At 42.0% G+C, this 24,490-nt stretch overlaps 1 protein-coding gene across 5 annotated transcripts in view; it reads right to left on the reverse strand.

The window, feature by feature from the left end:
* CCSER1 (coiled-coil serine rich protein 1) overlaps window positions 1-24,490 on the reverse strand; it is a 739,837-nt gene that overhangs the window by 510,505 nt on the left and 204,842 nt on the right. For all 5 annotated transcript variants that reach the window (XM_077300888.1, XM_077300887.1, XM_077300889.1 and 2 more), the window contains exon 5: window positions 21,475-21,595. In XM_077300888.1, coding sequence (XP_077157003.1) covers window positions 21,475-21,595 — 121 coding nt within the window. The remainder of the gene's footprint in view (window positions 1-21,474; window positions 21,596-24,490) is intronic.

Here is a 24,490-nt window from a genome sequence, read left to right on the forward strand (position 1 = left end):
CAGCTACGGATTTTCGCAGCTTAAAAAGAGAACAGTTTCTGCACAGCATTTTTCATCTACGGGGACGTAATAAAGAAGCAGAGAAATTTTACACGGGCATTCCTGTTCTTGACATTGCTCAGTTCATCAAAAGGCAGTTTCCAAGGACAGCCTTTGCTGAAGGCGCCAGCGTGAGCCTTCCGATATCGCCAAGACAATGCCCAGCTGCAAGCGGAGGTAATGGACATGAAGGTAACAAACAAACAAACAAAAATCCCAATTCCTTCATTTTCTCTGAAGCCTTCAAACAATGATCCTGCATTTGTAATGATGATATGAGAGAGATTCTGAGAAGTGAATCGCTGTACAAAATAAGCTAAGCAAAAGCTAATTTTACAAGCCCCTTTACTGGCATACAGGTAAGCACTCACTTCCCTTACTCATAGTTTATCACTGTTGCTAGTATTCTAGCAGCAACTGCCAAGAGACAGATTCAAAGGGCAGCGAGTGGTCCTCTAAAACAGCGGTCCGCAAGCTTTCTCCCGCTGCGGACCACTGTGGCGTAGTTGGGGGGAGAGGGCGGCCCGGGGGCCCGCGCACGTGCGGCAGCCCCAGCGCAAATGCGCATGCGCGGACTGCTACTTTACTTTATCAATAAACCACTTTTGCTGCTATGCCAAGCCTGGTTCGGCCTGATTGAGGAGTCATTGGGGACATGACACCACATAGGGTCAACCCTGGTTAGTACCTGAATGGAAGACTACGAAGGAAGTCCAGGGTTGAAACGCAGAGTCAGGCAATGGAAAACCATCTCTGTTCGCTGGAAGTCGGCTGTGACTTGACAGCACTTCCCACCCCTAACAACATGTACCAGGAGTGGCTGACATTGTATCTGAACAGGGAGAAGAATTTGTTTTTCATCTTCTGCACACACAAATCTGTACCCTGCAAAATGTAGTATTCCATTCATAGATAACAACTTCAACCTTGGGTACCGGAAGCATCACAGGTAACGCATGCTCCTGGTGAGCCTGATCAGCTCTGTACTACCACCACTCAAACATCTGAACAGGTCCCATGTTCCTATGAATAACATATGCTGTGCCACATCAGATGCCATGGGCTCTGATGCATGAAAGGTTCTGCCACAACCAATCTATACGCCTTTATGATATTACGGAACTCCTTGTTGTTTCATTAGTGAGGGGACCCAGTGAGACTGCAGCTATCATGGGAGGATGGACCTGTCCCATTTGCTTTTATCTGAGATTTTCCTGTAGCAACTGCACCATTGCCTGCTCAGCAAGCTATCACTACTATCTATGGAAATTAGGGACCAGGTAATTTGATTTTATCATCCTGCCTGTTACAGATCACGTTTCACTTCTTTAACTGGAATTCTACATTTGCGTTCTTTTAAAGTGACATTTTAAGGGGTTTCTATTGTGCAAATCATCCCTTAAACACATAAGATGCCAAATGGGGGCTGTTGATTGTTTGTCATAACGAAACCACACAAAGAGGAAATGAGGGTATAATGATAGGCCTGCTATCCACAAAACACGTCAAGGAATTTTCCCCTCTTTTCAAAAAACGCTGTTCTGCCACTTCTTTTTTTTCTGCTTTACAAAGTAAAATGCAGACAAAAAAAAATAAAATAAAATTGAGGCATGCATTCGCTGACTGGATCGCAAGAGGGGGAAAAATGTACAAAATAATTGTTATTCTCATTCTTTCCTTACCATCATGGGCACAGGGTATTTTATAAATTTAATTACAGAGTCCTGTTATCATAACAATGGCAGATACATTGTTAATCAGGGATATTTTTTTTAATGCAGCCCAGAAGACAAAAAGTTATTCAGTCTATCAAGCCAAATTCCGCAGGCTCGCTATAATAAGCATAGAAATGGAACAATTTACAAGAATTATGAGCATGCTGTTTGGTTACTTGACCTACTTTTCCAGCTGAGGAATTGTGGCTCAATGATAAGTTGTCTGTTTTCTATGCCAAAGGCCCCGGTTTTGATCCCCACCATCTCATTTAGCAAGGTTCAGTTAATAGGCAATGTACAGGAGACCCTGGATAGCTGCTGCCAGTCAGCATAGACCAGGGGTAGTCAAACTGTGGCCCTCTAGATAGCTGCTGGATAGCTGCTGCCTGGATAGCTGCTGCCAGTCAGCATAGACCAGGGGTAGTCAAACTGTGGCCCTCTAGATGTCCATGGACTACAATTCCCAGGAGCCCCTGCCAGCATTCGCTGACAGGGGCTCCTGGTAACTGTAGTCCATGGACATCTGGAGGGCCACAGTTTGACTACCCCTGGCGTAGACAATGCTCCAACTTGATAGACCAGAGAGAGAGAGAGAGAGAGAGAGAGAGAGAGAGAGAGAGAGAGAGAGAGAAAGAGAGTGAAGAATTGGATCTTATACCTCACTTTCTTCAACCCTGAGAAGTCTTAGAGCAGCTTACAATTGCCTTTCCTTCCTCTCCCCACAACAGGAGCCTTGTGAGGTAGCTGGGGCTGAGAGAGTTCTGAGAGAACTGTGACTGGCCCAAGGTCATCCAGCAGGCTGTGTAGAGGAGGAGTGGGGAATCAATCCGAGCTCTCCAGATTAGAGTCCAGCACTCTTTAACCACCACCACACCATGCTGGATATAGATAGACCTGGCTATAGTAAAAAGTAATAAATTCTAGATACAGCCACATTCAACATCACCCTAAATGTTAGTTGAACATTGAAATATTAAGTGGGCACAGAACCAATACACCCAGGTTAGTATTCAAACATTTTATGCGGGAGGAAATAATAAAGTGAGAAGAAATGACACCTAATTCCTACCGACCTTATCCCAAGAGGAAAATACAGCCATTTCAAGAGAGACAAGCCACAGTGCTGAATGGGACACACAATAGTGTCTCTCCGCTGCCTTTTGTTGCTCTGTCCTTTCACAACTGTCAAAACTAGAGTTACCAGCCTGGTTCGGCATGGCAGACAACTGGCGGGAGGGAGGGATTTACTTTATCACAGCATGGCTTCTTTCCTTTTGGAAACTAGAGCAACACTGGTAGAAGCCATACAGAAGTAACTTTTGCGCTCCAGGGTAGTGGTCCCCAATTTTTTTCAGGCTGGGGACCGGCGGCAGCAGGGAGGGCGATTGCCCGGCCGCGCATGCTGCACACACGCGGCCCTGCTCCCCCCCCCCCCAGTAAGAAGCTTGCGGCCTGGGAAGTTTCTTGCTGCGGGGGGGGGGGGGGAGCCGCGACCCAGTGCCAGGGCCTTCGCGGCCCGGCACCGGGCCACAGCCCGGTGGTTGGGGACCACCACTCCAGGGCATAGAAAAAACCCAAATGACCACCTCTGCAAGCTCTGCTCTTCAAGTGACATCTTGTTACGTTTCTCCTTCTTACCAAAATAAACTTGGAGGCAGATTTCAGAATACCCATTCGGAAAACCTAAGTTCACTCTCAGATCTCTTCTTTTTCTCAAAATGATATTAATTTTAGTACTACTTTTTTAAAAGTCAGCATCAAACATTTAATGGAGAAAAATGCAAATGAACTCCCCATAAAATGTAAATCAGCTTCCCTCTCATTATCAAGCAGAAGATAATTGATATTGAAACATGATGAAATTTTAATCAAAAAGGTACATTTGCCATTGAAAAGCAGATGGAAATCTTTGTTTTAAAGGGAACTTGCTTTTCCAGGATTCTTTTTTGCCCAGTTTTTGCTCGTGCTTCACTGGAATTGAAGTCCATGGGCTTTGTCTTAATTCAAAATGCTCACAAAGCAGGCTTTCAGTTTGGACTTCATTCAATGGGAAATCTAAATCTAAAATCTCAATAACCCTTGTTCTCCCAGAGTGCCACAACCCATAAAGTGGCCCAGCTTTTGTCCACATGGCTGAAGTGACGGTTCATATCTGTTTGACTTTCAAAACATTTTAATTCGTTAAATATAAATGGATAATAGTCTGACTTCAGACATGCCTGAGCAACCTCACTGATTCCAAGGATTAGGTCTTTTATTTAACAGCTGGTTTTAGGTGAATGGCATTTTTAATCGGTTATATGGGAGCACTTGGACCATATGTATTTTCTCCCTTCTTTAAATGAAAAATAAGGTGGAGGGAACAACATGTAGTTCTTAGGCTAGGAACTTTATGACAGTTCATGTTAGTTGCACATGAAATGTTCAGGGAAAGTGCTTCACCTGCTTCTTCAAAGACTTGGGTGTGAATTGATCCAGGTAATCCGAAAAGTTTTCCTTTAAAGCTTGTAAGAAACCATGTACCGTTAGCAACAGACTTAAGATGATCCCATAGGGTTTTCAGGGGAAGAGATGAGCAGAGGACTTCTGCCATTACCAGCCTCTGTGTATCAACCACAGACTTCCATGGTGTTCTCCCTTACAAGTAGTAACCAAGGTTGACCTTGATATATAATACAAAGCCACAAATTCATGTTTGTGGCTGGGTACAAGCTCAACAGGATGTCTCAGCCAATACAACATCTTTTATATAAATACCTGTACAGTCCATTTTTGAACATCTGTTCATCATATTCACATTTATATTTTGGGGTGTACTCTTAAAATTAATATCATATGAAGAATTTCTAAGGAAGAAATGCTAAATTCAGTAATAAGATATAACAAAATTACACTTCTGCCAGTTGAATAAATGATTTTTTTTGTGCTTAGGTAGATACTATTGACTGCTTTTCTTGTCCATGTCTGATTCTCCCACCTTTCTTGTTCAGCAGCTTTATGCTTGTGGGAGAAAAGGATAATCTGTTTTCCAAGAGTAGATGCCATAGTTTGAGATCTGGCAACCAGAGGAAAAAAACTCCTCAGTTATGCCTGGATCTAACTCAGCTAAGAATTTCTTCCGCTATTGAATTTCCAAGTTTCTATATTGGTCTTTTATTCATGGCAGCAAGAGTCAGGTAAAACTATTCCACCATCCACAGGTTCTGCAGACTTTTCTGCTTCCCTCTCCTGTTGAAGCTGACTGTGTCCCATGAAAATTTGTTCCTAAGTATCAACGGATCCTTAAGAATGGTGGTCCCCAACCACCGGGCCCTGGCACTGGGCCGCGGCTCCCTCTCTCCGCCCCACCGCAGTAAGAAACTTACCAGGCCGCAAGCTTGGGGCCCGGCAACCTTCTTACTGTGAGGGGGGAGAGAGAAGCAGGGCCGTGCACGCGCATTGCGCATGCACGGACGAAAACGCGCATGCGCAAAAGTGCTGTGTATGCACGCATGCACAAAAGTGCCGCGCATGTGTGTTTTTGGCCACGCATGGCACATGCGCATCCCAGTCGCGCATGCACAACACGTGTTTTCGGCCACACATGGTGCATGTGCAGCTTGCACGGTCGGGCAATCACTCTCCTTGCTGCTGCCGGTCCCCAGCCTCAAAAAGGTTGGGGACCACTGCTTAAGAACACCCAAGAAGGCAACTGAAGATCTGGAGGCTGAGGGGGGGGATTGGTTGGAATCAATTTGCTTTGTGCCTGGAACACCTATAGAAGTATCCATAATTACCAACTCAGGTAACCCAATTACTTTGACCATGAAGACAGATTCAAATGAGTAGCCATGTTGGTCTGAAGTAGCACAATAAAATCACCAGTAGCACCTTTAAGACCAACAAAAATGAAGCCAGTCATGACAGGAAAAAAATATTCAGCCATGAGAAGGTTGCATCCTTAGCACCCATAACATTATTTCATTAGTTCCAGTGAACTGGTATAATCTTGCCAGTGTGCTGGGATTAGCACCTTCTCTGTGCCATGTCATCATTTTGAGATAATATATTGAAAATTTATCACAGCTGGTTGGGTTTCAGATTTTACATCCCATTCATGAGTTTCAGAGTTTTATGTACGCAATAATTAATACTTTGCTAATGTTCCATGACATGTTTCCACATTTTCAAGTGAAATGACCATTCATACAAAATGAATTCGTTATTTCCATCTGCATTATAAGAATTTCCATTTTTAAGCATACTTCACATAATTGGGACAATAAAAATGTCCGATAAAGATTTTCTTAAATTGGCCTGTTAGCTGAATATGGAAAGATTTTTTTAAACAAAAATTCCAACCCCTTCTTAATAACGTTGCGGTTTGGTTATGGAATAACGGGTATGACGGGGTTCAAAAACACTTTCTATGTAATATCACAATGGTTTTGGGTAATGTAAGAATGTGCATAACTACATTCAAAAATAATTTCTATGTAATTAATTGTGAAACATGAAAAAAGCACTCTAAATTCCTGGAATTACTTGGCGTTCTACTTGAAATGAATGAGTTTAGAATGCAGTATTTCAGGTTAGGATTTCACGGTCAAAAAAACAGACTTAGGATATAATATACCCAAGGAATCCAGTTCGCTGTGATTTTTAAAATATACGAAAACCTTGAACACGCTGAGAAGAGCCGCACTGTGGCTTCCAGTCCCATCTCAAGACAACTTCTCAGAGTTATTCTTCACACTTCTGTGAGTGCTGCAAAAGCAGAGCTCTCCTGATTGTGCAGACACCATTCCCTTTTAGTTTTTTCTAGCTTTTGCAAAAGCCATCCTCCAGTTTAGCCCCTGCTTCCTTTGCCACCAGCACCTTTGTGTGTGCCACACAAATGTTATTTTTTTCTGGAAGCCCTTACACATACAGAAGGGTTTGTATGATGGCCCCTGTCCCCTTCCCTCCCTCAGATGAAAGATTCCCCCTCCCCCATTTTTCTTTCCCTTCTCTAACTGAGCCCCTCTAAATGTCTGTTTTCTCCTTTCCTGAAGAACTCTGGCTGTTACCGTATGATATTTTGGCTGTTTGCTCAGCCTAGGAACCAGAGAGAAGGTATAGGAACCCCCTTTAAACCCCTGCAAATGTCACTTGAACAGTTTTTATATTACAAATCAACAAAATATTTTATTCAACACAGAGGAGGAAAGATCAGGTGAAATCAGGGGTAACATTTCTGAAGTAAATCAATATACATAACCTTGAGGTAAAACTGGTATATGCAAAGGCTTCAGTTCATATGATTTTCAGGCAAATGAAAGTTTCATAAGTTTTTCAAAGTGACACTAATCTTTATGTTGAGAGTGGTAGCTCAGTATTGAATATGAAGAGGTTCAGGGATATAGACAGCAATCTCAAATCATGGCCATAAGGGACCCAGTGATGTTCAATACTTATGTTACCCCAGAGATCAGCAGAGAAACATTCGAGGGATTTTCACTGGTTCATGCTTTGTGAAGTGCAGTTTTTGGCAGGACAACCAGCACAAACTTTCCAGAAACTTTTTAAGCAGTTCATGGAAGTTCATTGAGGTTTGTGAATAGATTCAGACAAACATATTTCAGCTCCATCTAAATGTTTACCAAACTTCAAAGCAAACCTTCTTTGGGGGGGCTATAACTCAGACCTTATAAATCTAATCCTCGTGAAACGTGAAGGGCAGATAGAAGGCCCATTATGCACGGCCGCCGAAACGGCGATTTCGGGTCACATGAAAGGGGGAAGATGCAATGCACACCGGTTATGCACGGGGTGGGGCGCGACGGCGGCAAAACCCAGAGTAACCGATTATGCACGCGGCAATCCCGGCGCCACTTCTGGTTGCGCCCCGGTCACCCGGAAGCTGCAATTTCTTCCGCGTTTCACTAACGCGGCTTTTTCGGCGGCATGCACCGAAGCTGCGGCCGGTTGCAGCCGGCACCGTGCGTTATCGGTAATTTTAGTCGCCGCCATTCCACCCCGAATGTGCGTTATTCCCCCCGTGCATAATGGGTCAAAGAGAGACAGCTGGAGAATCATGGCATGTTTGGTATCACTAGAATGCTATGGGGCCGCTTTAACACGTCACAGATCTCACAAACAGAACTGGTTTGTTTGGCCCCTAAAAGTTCATGATGGTTCATGGTTCAAGAACTGAGCACATCATGAACCAAACATGCCAATTCCTAGTGAACCGAGTCTTAGAAACCCCTGCACGGAACCAAGACAATGGAGATAAGGAAACATGTCCTGTCAAGCTGCCAGTGTATTGCTCTGAATATATACTCGGCCCGCTGCTGCAGTTCACTGGTTGCCAAGTTGCTCTACTGAATCTGAGAGGCATTCATCTCAGCGGGACTATAAGACTGTGATGACTGGGTCACATTAGCTTTAATCAAGTTTGTTCCCATTGTACAAGGCCATTGAGCTTCAAGCGTGAATTCAAAGAGCTTAGCTCACTAGGGTAGAATTGCTCATGTACTTCAGCGCTCTGTCGAATTGGGGAAATTGGGAAAAACACTCATTGATGTAAATTGTGCTCAATGATCTATTAGAAACTTGATTACACATTGTCACTTTGTATGTTCTATTTTTATCTTTGGAAAATCTCTCTGGTTATTACATTAAATTTCTCCACAGTACCCCATTATCATACATCCATTTTCAAATGAAGGTTAGAACTACCAGGCTATTTCAGACATTTGTACAAGTCAGGCCACATTTGCAAGAGTTGACTGGCAAAAACAAGTCTAGCCTCCCACAAATTTTATTTACCCATTAAAAAAAAGATTACAGATGATAAGCAAATCAAGGTTTATGTCGGTTCCTACAAACTATCCCTTCTCTTTAGAAAATACAGGCCGCACTGTCCCATTTCACAGAAAGCTGCAATGATGTAGAAACTATTTTTCTTCTGAAAAGATCCCATGTAGTCGCTGTATGGCTGAATACTGGAACTCAGCGTCCTCATGTTTTTTTAGATCTCAGCCATCATCCAGCTGGATCACTTTCTGTTGTGAAAGGCCTTTGTGATTGCTCCTACAGTCGGAGTAGTCCAGCAGTGGAATAGGCTGCCTAAGGAGGTGGTGAGCTCCCCCTCACAGGCAGTCTTCAAGCAAAGGTTGGATACACACTTTTCTTGGATGCTTTAGGATGCTTAGGGCTGATTCTGCGTTGAGCAGGGGGTTGGACTAGATGGCCTGTATGGCCCCTTCCAACTCTATGATTCTATGATTCTACGCACAGGGTTCTGATGTCCACTCATGCTGCTCCCATACACATAGCTACATTGGAAGAAAACCTTTTTCATAACAGCTCAGGACACAAAGATTCAGTTCTAAATCCCTATATGCAGAAGCCAACTTCACCACAGTAGATTAGCTTAACCATCAATGGAAAAAATCTACTTCTGGAAACCTAGCTGTCGCATAGGATTGCCAGACTAGACCTGGAAAAGTAGTGGGAAACTGGGGAGGGGGATTTTTAGAGTTCTCTCTAGCAATCTCCAAAAACTCTATAGTTGCAGGAATGAGACATCACTTCTGAGTCTCCTCGAGAAGCTACATCATCTCGTTGGCCTGACAACCATGTTTGTTTTCCCTACCACTCCCAATATGAGCAGCAAAATGAAAGAGACATTAGGGGCAGAGGTTTCCTCATCTCTACTAGGATTCTGGCAACCCTACTCCAGTAGTATATATTTACCACCAAAGGGAGGCTCAACATTATCTACATTAACACCAAGACAACTCTGGCCTCCCTCCTCAAAAAATTCCCACCCAAAACCAACAATGCACCATCCAAAAAAATCAACTGCCCAGCAGAAATTAAGTTCCTTCCTTTACAAGAGGTGGTCTAACGTTAATAATATAATTCAATTTGAAAAGTTTAACTGTTATCATTATCAATGTAACTTTAGTGCATGTAAATGCCTATTGTTGTTATTATTTAACATTATTATTATTTCTCTGCAATTGCTACTTGACTTTTAGACCAGGTATATAAAGATAGTGGTGGTCATGAAGCAGAGGGTCATAGAATTAGATGTCAAATGTCTTTGAAGCCAAATCACAGAATCACAGAATCATAGAGTTGGAAGGGGCCAGACAGGCCATCTAGTCCAACCCCCTGCTCAACGCAGGATCAGCCCAAAGCATCCTAAAGCAACCACTTCACTGTGTACCCTTCTGCTATACTCAGGAGAACAAGGGCAAAATGCATGGATGTGTACTTATTTTATATCTGAGCTAATAAATACTGGACATTTGTTTGGCAGGTTGAGACAAAGAACATAAGACGCCGAACTGAACTGATTCAGCTGCTACAACATCCACTTTCACTGTCTGAGAAGAAGTGATACTTACCCTGGACAAGTGGATGACTGCAGCAAAAGTGGAGAGAAATACAGATATGAAAATGACTGGCCCAAGGCTGTAGGGATTTATGTATCCCTTCACACCAGGGGTAGTCAAACTGCGGCCCTCACACCTTTAAAGAGCAACATCCGGTTTTCATGCGTCTGCCATAATCTCGCCCAGTCCCTTTTGTCCTGCACCTCTACCATCACGGTGAACCGCCCTACCTCTCCCCTGCCCTCACACCCGCTGCTGCCTTTCTGGTATCAGAACCAGTCTTAGGACTCCTGTCAGAACTGCCAAACAGCGGAGAAACACTAGAATGTCTCAGTCCTATAAGTGAATTTGAGAAAGCATCTCCCTCTGACAAGCCAGCAAGCATGCCCCTATCCCTAAATTAAACTGGAGGCCAGGGGAACATCTAAACCCGACAGGAGTAGCAGACCCCAGACAATAACTCCCACACAGAAGTGCGAAGGACTGCCGCTTTAGTGGCTTGACATTGTTACAGGCTAGTTTTAAGAGAGCAAAGCATTTTATCACAGCCATGTCAAGTAGACTGTTGCCCTCATCCTTGTATCGCAGTTGGAAGCCCTGAGGCTGAGAAAAGGTGGCTTACCTAAAACTACTCAGTGAATTCACTGCTGAAGGAGGATTTGGACTTCCCAGTTCATACTTTTGGCCATTTCAACTGCATCAGCTTTACACTGGACGAAACACAGTGTGTTTTTAATAGACTCTGGTGTTTGCAGTTTATTATTGCTATATTTGGGGCTTCAAAGGCTTTTCATTTCAGAACAATTGGAAATAACTGCTTACAGCAGAGCAATTCCGCAATGTATATTAACTGATGCAGCACTGCATCCGTTCCCAGCAAAATAATTTGTCGTGCATGCTATTTGCATATTCATTTGGATAGTCAATAAGCATAATTTGTTTATAAGTATAAACATTTGGCTGTTTTCGTTTTAACTGGATACTTTGGTTCCATTTACTTCCATAGCTAGGATTCCCTACTTTCTTCCATGAAAGAAAAAAAAGTCTCTACGGCTTAGACAAAAAAGATGATTTAAACAAACAAGCAAACAAAAAAAAACCCTAACAACCCTATTTCACATATTGAGATTTAGATGCTGATGTGGCATTTTCATTGTTAGCCCAAACAATGTTGTAAGTCAGCAAAACATTACACGTTCCTTCTAGAAATCAATTAACCCATAGCAATGAGATCAGAGAAGTTTTGTTTGACGGTGGTTTATGAAACGCTACTAAATATAAAAGCTAGTGCAGAGTCAACATGGGATACCCACCAGAACATTGGTCTGCCATGTAATGGTCCCTTCTTTTTGCAAATTTTTAAAATGTTTTAATAAACGATTGCAGCTTAGTGGTGGGCATTGGAAGGCAATGGAAACTGCAAATTAAGTCTAGAGGGAAATTGTGTTGGTTTGCAGCACAGCAGCCAGGTACAAGACCAGCAGCACCTTAGAGAACAACAGGATTTTCAGAGTATGAACTTTTGAGAACTCCTTTCATCAGAAACGAGTCTGAACTGAGATCCCTGAGTCTTTAGATTCCACTCTGAGGTGTCAGGAGTGTTACTCGGGATACACTATACATTCCCCCTATTAAAGATCTGCCTTAATCATGTATTTGCACATGTGCATGAAGCATTTGCTTCCATTCTATGTTTTATTACTCACAAATAATAATAATAAGAAGAAGAGTTGGTTCTTATATGCCGCTTTTCTCTACCCGAAGGAGTCTCAAAGCAGCTTACAATTGCCTTCCCTTTCCTCTCCCCACAACAGACACCCTGTGGGGTGGGTGAGGCTGAGAGAGCCCTGATATCACTGCTTGGTCAGAACAGCTTTATCAGTGCTGTGGCGAGCCCAAGGTCACCCAGTTGGCTGCATATGGAGGAGCTCAGAATTGAACCCGGCTCGCCAGATTAGAAGTCCGCACTCCTAACCACTACACTAAACTGGCTTTCAGTTCTTCTTGTAATAATGTGCTTGATTAATCCCCAGAGCTGAGTGGCAAATCTGTTTTGAAATTTAATTTGTAACTATTGAGAGGGAACTCTAATCTGAATGTTTCAGAGTTATAAATTACTAAATTAATTTTGTCCGTGTCTTTCATAAATGGCATTAATGCTAAGTGCCTCTATTTTCTCATGACACCTGGTAACTGTTTCCTGATAGTCATGAGAAGATTACAAAGGTTGCCTTGCTGGCACATTAAGACGGGGCCCTACTGAAAATAATTCTACTCAGCTCCCCATACGGGCTTGTTTCACAGGGGACCGAATACCTTACATCTAGTAATTTCTATACTGTCTTTCCTCCAAAGAGCTCAGAACAACTTGCATGCCTTTTCTCCTCCTCTCCCATTTTCTCCTCACAACAACCCTATGAGGTAGGTTAGGATGAAAGCAGATGACTGGCTTGGAATAACACAGGAATGATCAGGGCTTGCACTCACTATCCCAGTGAGAAGACGCTATCACTAGCAATCTCAAGCCAGTGCTGCAAGGCCATTATATTTGCCATGTCTTTTAATGATGTTCAGAAACTAAAGATATTTTATAGGAAAGAGCGGGGTTGCTTGAGGTTTAATTTTGCAAATTTAAAATGAAATTTATAAGCTGCTTTGGGCCACAAGGAAAAGCAAAATGTTTGTTTGTTTAGTTATTTATATTTACATTTATTAACCGCTACTCCTGGACCCCGCCGGCTCATGGCGGTTTATGATAAAAATCTTAAAAACTCACATAGGTTTTCAATGAAGAAACAGTTCCTGCAATGGAGAAAAGTCTCTTTCCCATGAAGAAAGATTACACTTACAGATTAAAGTGTTTCTCCATCAGAGGAACATTGGGTGGAAGGGAGCTCTGAAGACCACCAACTTCCACTCTCATTGCACATTACTGGCTGCCTCTGAAGAAATAAACAACATAATCATAATGAATGAATGAATGAATGAATGAATGAATGAATGAATGAATGAATGAATGAATGAATGAATGAATGAATGAATGAAAACGAATCTTCATTTTTTGTAGACCACCGTTCCTAAGAGTAATGACATCATTACACAGGATAATTTAAACTAGATATTTTATAGAAGGAGGGGAGTATTGGCTGTCATTTTTTTGGCAGTAGTCCCTAACGCCCTGGGGTTTTTTTTTGCCTTCACATTTCTTAAACTTCAGCCTTCACACTGAGCTGCTAATTGAGGCTTTAAAAACACGCACCCACTTACTATTTGTAATCTAAATGGGTTGCATTAAATCTTTGAGTGTGAGGCAAAACTGCAAGAGCAAGTACAGGAGAAGATTGATAGGCATTGGGTTGCAAGGTAAGATGGGTAGAAATAGATAATTAAGCTCCCTGTGCATTATCCGTGAAGATACATCGGAGAGAGCTGCTTTACTGAACAGCGGAGCGTCTTATCAGATTTGTTATTGTAATGAACTGGTGATGCTTTTTATTATGCTGTGTGGCAGCTGTTAACACCCTCATAAAACATATTGCCAACCAGAATAACACTAAATTGCCGTTCAAACACAACTGTGTGCCGAGCCAAGGTTACCTTGATGGTGCAATGAAAACAACCCGCTGATTTACACAGGTTGCATATTTCCTTCCACGGAGAACTGACTTTGTCTATATCTAGTAAAGTTCCTTTCCTAAGAACATTAGAGTGCTTTTTCATTCCCTTCTGCTTTATTTTCTCACTGCCGGATGTATGGCTGTCTGCAAATTTACCTGCCACATCCTGAAAGCCCGGTATTAACTCCCAGCATGCACTTGACCTCCCCTTGGCAAACAGCAAATCAAGATAAAACCAAGCCTATTTTATATCTGCTCTCTAACTACTGCACAAGTAAGGAAGTGATGGACAACATAAAGTAGTCATATAAAGGTGTGTTTGCGGTGAGGAGGGGGTTGCAATTCACTATGCACAAAACTGTTTCCCCTCCCCTACCTGTGAACAGACAAGTGAACATTAAAGTGTGGGAGGGGGAAGTAAGCAGGGCTTTCATTTTTGGGAGCAGCTTCATGGCCTTTGAAACAGCAAGAGGCCACAGCACAGAGGTAGAATATCTGCCTGGAATGCAGAAGGCATCAAGTTCCATGCCCAGGATATCCATCTCAAAGGATCATGTAGAAGATAAAACAAAAGATTTCCACTCAAGAACCCGCAGAGCAGACAATACAGAATTTGACAGCCCAGTAGTGCAACCCAGCAAAAAGCAGCTTCATAGGTAATGTTTAATGCATAGTATGGTGGACATATGAGTAGTCCATATGCTTCATCCAAACTGCATAAGTCTTAGAATAAAAATGCCTGTATCTTCTTTGAATGACTGATGTTCACGCGCTGATTAAGACAACATTCCTGATTTCTGCCCTGTTAAGGCCACCCAGAATGACATCCAAGATTCCCTTTTGACTTCTTTTCTTTGCAGTTACAGTTGATGTATAAAGGATATGTCATGTAGAGATAATTTATGACTTCAGCTAGATCACAGGGTGGGCTTGTTCGGGTTTTTTAAAAGAAGATATTAAGACACTGTGTCTTCTCTAATGTGTTACCTTCAAGTTCTAAATCTCATTTTATGACAGGATTAACAGTGCCATCCTATGTAGAGCTACACTCTTTTGAGCTCACTGCCTTCAGTTCTACTTAGGATTGCGTTATAAATTTCTACATAACACTCAAATTCGAGAAAGACAGTCAAATCCACAGTAACGTTCTTCGTAGGCAATTTTGCCACGTTCTGTCAGTTTGTTCTTAAGTAACATGTACAGGTCCATTTGGTTCCCTTCACTTTGCTCTCTAAAGCAAATGAAAGATGAGCAAATCTCATTTCTGATTTATAGTCTACAAGTTCACAGCCTCTGGCGAAAAAGCCTGGGATATCTCCCTATCCTGGCGATTTCATGTTCATGACTTAAAATGTTCATATTTCACAGCACAATGCTGAGCTGAAGATACTTTATTTCATTTTAACCGATCTGGATGCCTGGTCAATGGTTGGCAATATGGACAGAGGGGCATTCTGTAAACCAGCCAGGGCCTCAACTAGCTAAATCCCTCGTCCCAAACTCCAGCTTGCCAAAAATATTTGTTATAACTAACACATATTTGCCTAAGGTTTAAGAAAAATAATCATAGAATCATAGAATCATAGAGTTGGAAGGGGCCATACAGGCCATCTAGTCCAACCCCCTGCTCAACACAGGATCAGCCCTAAGCATCCTAAAGCATCCAAGAAAAGTGTGTATCCAACCTTTGCTTGAAGACTTCCAGTGAGGGGGCGCTCACCACCTCCTTAGGCAGCCTATTCCACTGCTGAACTACTCTGACTGTGAAAAACTTTTTCCTGATATCTAGCCTATATCATTGTACTTGAAGTTTAAACCCATTACTGCGTGTCCTCTGCGTGTAATAAATGCTGATAGCATAATGGGTTTTTAAATAATAATTATACGGACATCATTTTGCAGGATTTTAGCAGGCAATTTGGCCATTTCTCCTATGACGTTAGGAAATGTATGAAATTCAAGGTGAGGATCTATAGACCTAAGAGCTATATTAAGAATACTGGACTTATCTTTACTTAGCTTTCCAGGTGACATGAGGTCATACATCAACTTAAATGTGTTATTGTGCACCTAATGGTGGAAAAGCTTCTTCGCTCACCTGTCCTGACCTCCGAGTGTTCTAACGGACTAGAAGACATCCACATCAAGCCGTTTATAGACATTATTAAGCAGGTTACATTGGAAGACGTTCACATTTTAGTGAACTCCGAGGCCTTTAAAAAGAAGACATACTAGATGTAAGATCCTGAATGACTGAAGTTCGGTCTTGCTGGAAAGAACGACAATGCAGAGCTAATAAGCTATGTTACTTATAACCTTCTCTCTTGCAGTGCTTGAGTCACAACAGACTGTCGAGACCATGCTGTTTTACAGCCCTGATAGCGCTTGGCTATTATCCGTCTGCAGGCTATTAAAAAAAACATGAATTCAGCTGAAATATTTCTACCTTCTAGTGTAAAAAATTACAGCAGAGGGCTGCTCAAAGTCATGGTTTCTAATATTATACAATTATTTCTTTATTTGAATATATGTATACTCCATCATCATCTTCATCTTCATCATTATTATTATTATTATGTAATTTGTTACCTGCCACTCCCAGGCAGGATCGTGGCAGGTTACAGATGTCCAGTTAAAACTCCCATTAAAAACCCATTAAAATGGACACAAAATACTGATACAGAAACCCGCAACCCAGCAACATGGTGGAACCCCACCCCCAATTCCTACTACTACCTCCATTCTCCTGGAGCTGACAGCAGCTTACAGATCCAAAAATTAATTATTATGGTAATACCCGTTTTGCAGTCCCTGCACAATTGTTGGAGTTCAGGCAGGTCCCTGATCTCGCTTGGGAGCTCATTCCACCAAGCTGGGGCCAGGGCCAGGGCTACGTGAACCTCTTTGGGGCCAGGGGCCACCAGCCTGCTGGCATGGGCCAAGAGTAATATATAATGATTTCTGATATATGTGGTTTATTGCATGGTTCCTCTTTTTCTTTTGTATTTATTTTATATTATTATCTCATTTAAAAAAATAAAAATATGATTACATAAAAATAAAATGGTGCCCTCCCACAAGGCATGCGCATTTGCACCGGCAGCGTGCTGGTGGCCGCACTTCCCTCTCCCCCCCCCTCCCGCAGCAAGAAGCTTGCTGGGCCACAAGCTAATCAATTTGTTCGCGGCCTGGCGAGCTTCTCGCTGGGGGGGCGGAGAGAGGGAGCCGCAGCCCAGGGGTTGGGGACCACTGCTTTACAGCAATATTTCTAGGACAACTGTGGAAAGTAGTGGGAAATCCCTTCAGAAAGCAAAACATCTTGCATGAGATTCAAGCAAAATTTTGTATGAGATTTCCCTGACAAAAGGCCAATCCAAACCCACTTATTTTAAAACACACGATACTGCATATTAGCTATTCAAGTCAGTTTATAAATAATAATTAAAAAAATAAAAGTTAATATAAAATATTTAGAAGTGTGGCTGCCTAGCTAAACTTTTCTTAGGTAATTCATCAAAACTCACCTAGTAACTTTCCCAGAAAGGAAGGGCTTTAGAAGAGCCCCCCCCCCCAAAACTGGTAGGGAGGCAGCCAAGTAGTGGTCACTAGGAAGATGTTCAGGGACAGGGACAACTATTCAGACAGCCCTAGATGTTACGTGTAACAAGTAAACTCTGTGCAAATAGGCACATGTAGTAACAGCCCTTTCCAAAAAACTCAGAAGTAGAACTCGGGACATACTAGAGAGGATCAAGAATAAAGAACTCCAGAAACAAGCTAGCAGCCAATGCGGTTCCCTCAAGATGCAAAACGTACTCCATGAATCTGCTTTTATGGTATTTGCATCCAGCAGTATGAAAAGACTTTCTCTAATAGCATCTCAGAACCGCAGGAATCTAGCCACAAAGCACTGCCTGACAGAAAGCACAGCATTAGAGTAATCTACATGGCCTTCCTGTTTCCCGACTCCTTGGATGGTCCCTCACGAGCAGCATGAGCTTTCAAGAAGTATTCCGTGATCAGCCGCACTTTTAAAAAAGCTCTTTTTTCTTACTAAAACACGAGCTGGCCGGCCTCCTTTCCAATGCTCGCAGCTAGGAGAGTCTTCCCATCATGTAGCCATTTCAGTGTGTTCCTGACTGTTCTTTTTAAGCATATATTTAGCCCTTTCTACCAATCTAAAGGAAAGTTCACCTAGGCTTAAGAATCCATGCCCTTCTACGAGAAGCTTGCTGGAGTGGCACCACGACAACACAAGAGGCCTAGAATGTTTAACCCGCATGTCAGCATGTTTTTAAACACTGTTTATTTCCGTGAATTTCAACAACAAATCAACAATGGACAAATGTCATCTAGTAAGAAAAGTGTGTAGAAATATAACGACACTAATCTATAATCAAGGATCAGCACTCCAAAGTTAATTTGCTTCTTACTTCTCTCAAACTGCTAGCACGTGGCTTTTTTTTTTGGGGGGGGGGATACCAGAGTGGCAAGACTTGCTGGAACTTAAGCAAAGAAGTTCCTGAAGTAACACTATCCAAAGTATTGAGAAAACCTGAAACGAAATAACTGTCCATTTGCTGACCAGAGTCAACATGATGTAATGGTTAGAGAGCAACAGTCTGGTACACCCAGGTTCATATCCCTGCTCCATCATGGGAGCTTTTTGGGTGTCTGTGGGCTGCTCACTCTGTCAGCCTATAAATTAATTTATTTATTTAGATTTTAACTTATAGACCGCCACTCTCAAGGACTTGCCACTCTCAAGGCGGTTCACAATAAAAAAACAACAACACACCCCTTAAAAGCCCCCAGCCCATTAAAAGATGGCAATTCAATTGGAGTTAACTCTCCATCTCCTCCCCTTGCAGTCAGGAGCTCTTCTATCAAGAGCGAGGGTCCTTTCTCTAGTTTTCTCTAGTTCTAGTTTTAGGGGATCCCCGATGGTAATGAGACTAACTAAAGCAAAAGAAGACAAAAAGTGCTTGCACTCGAAAGCTCATGCCATGAATAAATCTTTGTTGGTCTTAAAGGTGCTACTGGACTCTGATTTTATAAAGCAAAAGCCCTAGAACTTGGCCTTACAATGGGCTGTCAATTCTCTACAAACAATATGAACTTAATGCTTAAAATAAGTGTGGAATTTATGCACAGATGTCTTTAAAAGAAATCCTAAAGCATTAGCTAAGAGCCTCTTGTGGCGCAGAGTGGTAAGACATGCTGTCTGAAGCTCTGACCATGAGGCTGGGAGTTTGATCCCAGCAGCCGGCTCAAGGTTGACTCAACCTTCCATCCTTCCGAGGTCGGTAAAATGAGTACCCAGCTTGCTGGGGGGTAAAGGGTAATGACTGGGGAAGGCACTGGCAAACCACCCCGTATTGAGTCTGCCATGAAAACGCTAGAGGGCGGCACCCCAAGGGTCAGACATGACCCGGTGCTTGCACAGGGGATACCTTTACCTTTAAAGCATTAGCTGTTCTCAGAACACTCATGATCCTAAACACTAGGGTATATACTTGTTCTTATGAACCACACTTGGTTAACAAATAGTATACAGTTATCAAATGCTACTATTCCAGTAAAACTGTCTCCAATCATTCACCGAGGTAGATAGGAAAGAAGTATCCACGATAGCTTGCTTAAAAATTAAGGTCCCTGTGTGCAACTGACAAAGTAGCAATAACTGCCTTGTTCTGGAGGAAAATAAGAAATAAGAGGAACTATTAAATGAACATCCACAGAGACTCCCAGCAGAATAGGGGGAAAGTTTAGAATTACCAATCAATAGCTAACGGCACAACATTATGAAAGTGAAGATCAGGAAATCAAATTTCATTTTATAAAACCAAGCAGAAGTTATTCCAACAAGTAAAAACTCTACTCCGATAGTTATTTCACTGGATCATCTCTTATCAAACTGAAGTTCATCAGCTCCAAACTGGGTAGGGAGGGTAGGTGGAGAGTTTACATACTCAAAAATAATCAGTACTCAGATTATACTATATCTGTGGGGACAAATGTTGCACCAATGGCAAAATTCTGAATCCACCTTTATTATTATTATTATTATTATTATTATTATTATTATTATTATTATTATTATTATTATTATTATTATTATTAGATTTATAGCCCGTCACTCCCTTGCGACTCGTGGCGGGTAACAATATCGCAAATCCCCATTAAAACCCCATAAAACAATAATAACATTGCCAATATACCTTGGAAAAAAATGGCCACCTTGGGCATTCTAAGGCCAATGTTAAAGTCAGCAAAACACTTTCAACAGAGGTTCCAGTGTGAAATATATGATCTAAAACTGAGTGGCACATTGGATTCCATCCTGCTTCAGAAGGTGGGTGAGAGCCTCACACAAAAGTCGCCCTTTCTCTTCCAGTATTAAATCAGAATAACAAGATAAACAGAATTTGTGACAAAGACCTGGTGCTGCAGTAATTCTTCCAGTACGGTTATACTGTGCACCAAGGTGAATCAAAACAGATTTTAAAATTGTACTTTAAAGGTCTTTCAGTATGAAATCTGAACTTAATTTAAAGCAAAACTTTAAAACTTAAAAGCATATCTTCTCTGCAGTGAGGCCCTCAATGTCAATGGGCTTAATTCCTGGGAAAGTGTGTTCCGGATTGCATATCCTGTAATCTCTCAATACAGAATTAACAGTCTTCAGACTGTTAAGCTGTTTTTCTTTTCTTTTTTAAATGCGGAAAACAACATGTCTTTGTGACAATTTGAGAGACCTCCTGCTGCATTTTGTGCATCACAGCCATTCACTCCACAATGCACGAACCTTCCTCCCTCTCTGTCCACGGACACACATCTAGGCCAAGTTGATTGATGCCGAGATAGAAGATATAAGCAGCTGGTGTCTCTGGACTTCAGTTTTGTTCCATCAGACTAACACGGTTTGGTTGAAGGCTTCCTATAGCATCTGAGCCTGTAGCTACTGCCTCTACACACTCTGCACACTCATTGTGCCAGGGTCATAATTCTCCCCCAACACATTATTGTAAGATATCTAACAACAGTCTGTGTCGTTCATATGATTTACCGGGTAACACATGACTTTTTCTGCAAGCTGCTGCCTGGACTTATATCAAACAAAATGAAGAAATATCAAGCTGGCTGCTATGGCAAAAGTTTATTCAATTTTCAACGTGCCAGAACGAGATCCAGTATGCCTCTTTTTTGGATATGACTTCTTCAGTGGCTCATGACTGTTTGGTAAACAGTCTGTTGGTGATATAACAATGTCACTTATGATTATCACCTTGCCTCAAAGGTCTTCACCATATTATTTGCATTGGAGGAGATTGTGGTCAGAGCCTATGCCTTCTCCCTTATATCAAAGCAATAAAGAAGCAAAATAACCTAAGTTTGAGGAATGAAAGAAAACCTGTGCAAAAAGGTATACAAATAGGGAGGTTACATGGATGACAGTATTGTAACATTACTTTGGGTTATTATGAACACAGAGACTCTTATTATGCCCTTTGCTGACACAAGCATGGAAGAAGGCAACACAGCTCAGAGCAGATACAGAATATTATCAACAAATACATTACTTACTACCGTGCACACAGGACTATAATATTTACTGGTTGTTTCAATCACTGTACTGTGTGCTAAAAAGAAGTTTACAACATAGCAGAAAGAGAAGAGGTGTGGTGTATGAATAAGGGACATAAAAGAGTTAATAGTGTGTTAATCACTCACTGTTTGGTCACTTCTGGCATTTTGGGCTGTTCTTTTTTCTTCCCTTCAGCAGACTGTTCAATTGGAGTCAGTAGCACTGCAGCACAAGAGACTATAGATTGGTGTGAATCTTCCCTGCAAACTGCAAGAAAAGCATTTGTTTAGTTACCAGGACATTCATTACTGTTGTTCCCATTCATTATTTGTATTAATTATTTGTATTACACATGTTAGAATACACTGTGGACTTTAGGTTTTCCAAGAAAATGCACACAGATATTTAATGAGAACTTTATGCTTTTCTCCATGGTGCTTTTGTACTGGGAATAGAAATGCAGTGAGATCTCAGACCTTGCCTATGGTGGAACTTCACTTTGGAAGTCTCTCCCCATGAAGATGATGTTTAGTCAACACTGATCAGATTCTGCAGAGTAGCAGAGATCTTCCTTTGGTCATATTGTATGACCAACGCATGCACTCTTAGCATTTTTAACTCAAAATCACACTCCAGTATGGAGTGAACATTACAGCCTAATTTGAGTCTTTGTTTAGACGTTGGCCTTTCAAAAGGAACAAATGAAATGATGACAGTAATCAGTAGCACAACAACTGGTACGAAACTTTTGTTTTTCAAAGCGTTGCTTTAAAAAAATGTGATTACAGAGGACAATGGTCCCCAAAGGGTTAGTTGTTATAAATCTGCAATTAAGCCACAGGCCAGGGTCTTTACACACTGCAGAACCACAATCAGAAAACTGTAATTACTGTAATAGGACCATTACTGGCAAATGAATTACATTCTACCAAGCATTGTTTCTTTTTCGCCTTTTTAAAACAACAGCCACAAAGGATGCAGCGAGGTATACTTTGCGTTATTAAGAAAGGATTTCAATGGAGAGGAACAATGTTGAGTATATCATTGCTGGAGATATCAGTTCTGAAGCGGTTTTCGATTCTTTGAATGCAGTGATATAAAAAAAAATTAACAGCAGCCCAGTCATTATGAAGAAATCCATAAAGAAATAACAGCTTCCTAAGACCCTATTTTGTTTACAAAAGCCCTTGGATGTGTGTAAGTAGGCTTATAATTTTCACTATCCCCCTTCCAGATGGCTCTGCATGTTTTCCTCACTTTCGTCCTAAAAAAACTCGATGACATATTTAATTAAAAGGTTGTGGCTAAATTTGCTAGCAAAAAATATAAGGACAATGGCACCTCCAAAAAAAGAAAATCCAAAGCAAAATCCAATAGAATAGAATAGAATAGAATAGAATAGAATAGAATAGAATAGAATAGAATAGAATAGAATAGAAGAGTTGGAAGGGGCCATACAGGCCACCTAGCCCAACCCCCTGCTGGGGAGGGCGATATATAAATATAATAAATAAATAAATAATAAAATCATAGTATAGAATAGAATCATAGAATCATAGAGTTGGAAGGGGCCATACAGGCCACCTAATCCAACCCCTTGCTCAACGCAGGGTCAGCCCTAAGCATCCTGAAGCATCCAAGAAAAGTGTGCATCCAACCTTTGCTTGAAGACTGCCAGTGAGGGGGAGCTCACCACCTCCTTAGGCAGCCTATTCCACTGCTGAACTACTCTGACTGTGAAACATTTTTTCCTGATATCTAGCCTATACTTGAAGTTTAAACCCATTACTGCATGTCCTCTCCTCTGCAGCCAACGGGAACAGCATCCTGCCCTCACAATGTTCATGCCTCAAATTCACACAGGGTCTGTTTTATACACTCCGGGACCCACACCTGCCATCTCCCCAAAAAGCATTTATGTGCGGGCACCTTGTTTGGATTTCTTCAACTCAATCTCCCCCCCCCCCCCCCCGGTTCAATCTTAGCAGGTAGAGGAGAGTCAGCTAGAGATGTCCTGTGATGTTGGAGTCTGTAGGACCCTGTGGGGCCACCCTCTGCATCCCAAACTTTGTGAACTAGTTCCTCAACCCAGAAATCAAATTCCTCATGCTCAGAAAGGCCTACTGGGAAAGGTACTTGCATTAAAAGGTAAAGGTAAAGGTATCCCCTGTGCAAGCACCGAGTCATGACTGACCCTTGGGGTGACGCCCTCTAGCGTTTTCATGGCAGACTCAATACGGGGTGGTTTGCCAGTGCCTTCCCCAGTCATTACCGTTTACCCCCCCAGCAAGCTGGGTACTTATTTTACCGACCTCGGAAGGATGGAAGGCTGAGTCAACCTTGAGCCGGCTGCTGGGATCGAACTCCCAGCCTCATGGGCAAAGCTTTCAGACGGCTGCCTTACCACTCTGCGCCAGAAGAGGCTCTTGGTACTTGCATTAGAGATCCCCAAAGAAGTCCTGGGTCCCTACACAGAGGCAGCTACTTCTGAATATCTCCTGCCTTGAAACCCCTTTCAGGCCACCATAAATTGGCTGGGACTTGACAGCACTTTCCACAACCAGCAGCTCCTTAGCAAGTGTGACTATCTTATACCCCGCAACTGACCAGCCTTTCCCACTTCATCCCTGGGCTCCAGCACAAGAGGAGGACTTGGCATTAAACTATCAAGTGAGCAGATCATTAAGTAATGGTGCTTAGTACAGAACATATTATTAAGGAGTTGGTTCGTACTGAATTAATGTGGTGCTCATGTTTTTGATCTGGCAAAGGAGAAAGATAACCCTGATTACTTTTCATCAAGCTATTATTATGCAGGGATAATGTCATAGTTTAATGTTTCTAGCATCATTGTTTGTGACTTGTTTTGTGACCTGATCGTTGCTTTAAAAAAGCACTTTTGCAAGCAAGTTGCGGGCCTCTGCGTTAGATTATAGATCTGAACCACGGCTAGCACAGATAATTCTGCCAAATTGCAGTAGGTGTCATAATTCCATGGAATGACTTATCCATTAGCAAATAAAAGGATCTCACTCATTTCATTTAAGGTCAAAATCAAGCCGGCCTAAATAAAAGCAGTGATTTATTTCACAAAGAAGCTATTTGAAATGCCAATAAAAACATGCATTTTATCATGCATATTCATCAGTCCCTTACTGCCAG

Source organism: Paroedura picta, chromosome 10, assembly GCF_049243985.1.
Source record: "Paroedura picta isolate Pp20150507F chromosome 10, Ppicta_v3.0, whole genome shotgun sequence".
Lineage (NCBI taxonomy): Eukaryota > Metazoa > Chordata > Lepidosauria > Squamata > Gekkonidae > Paroedura > Paroedura picta.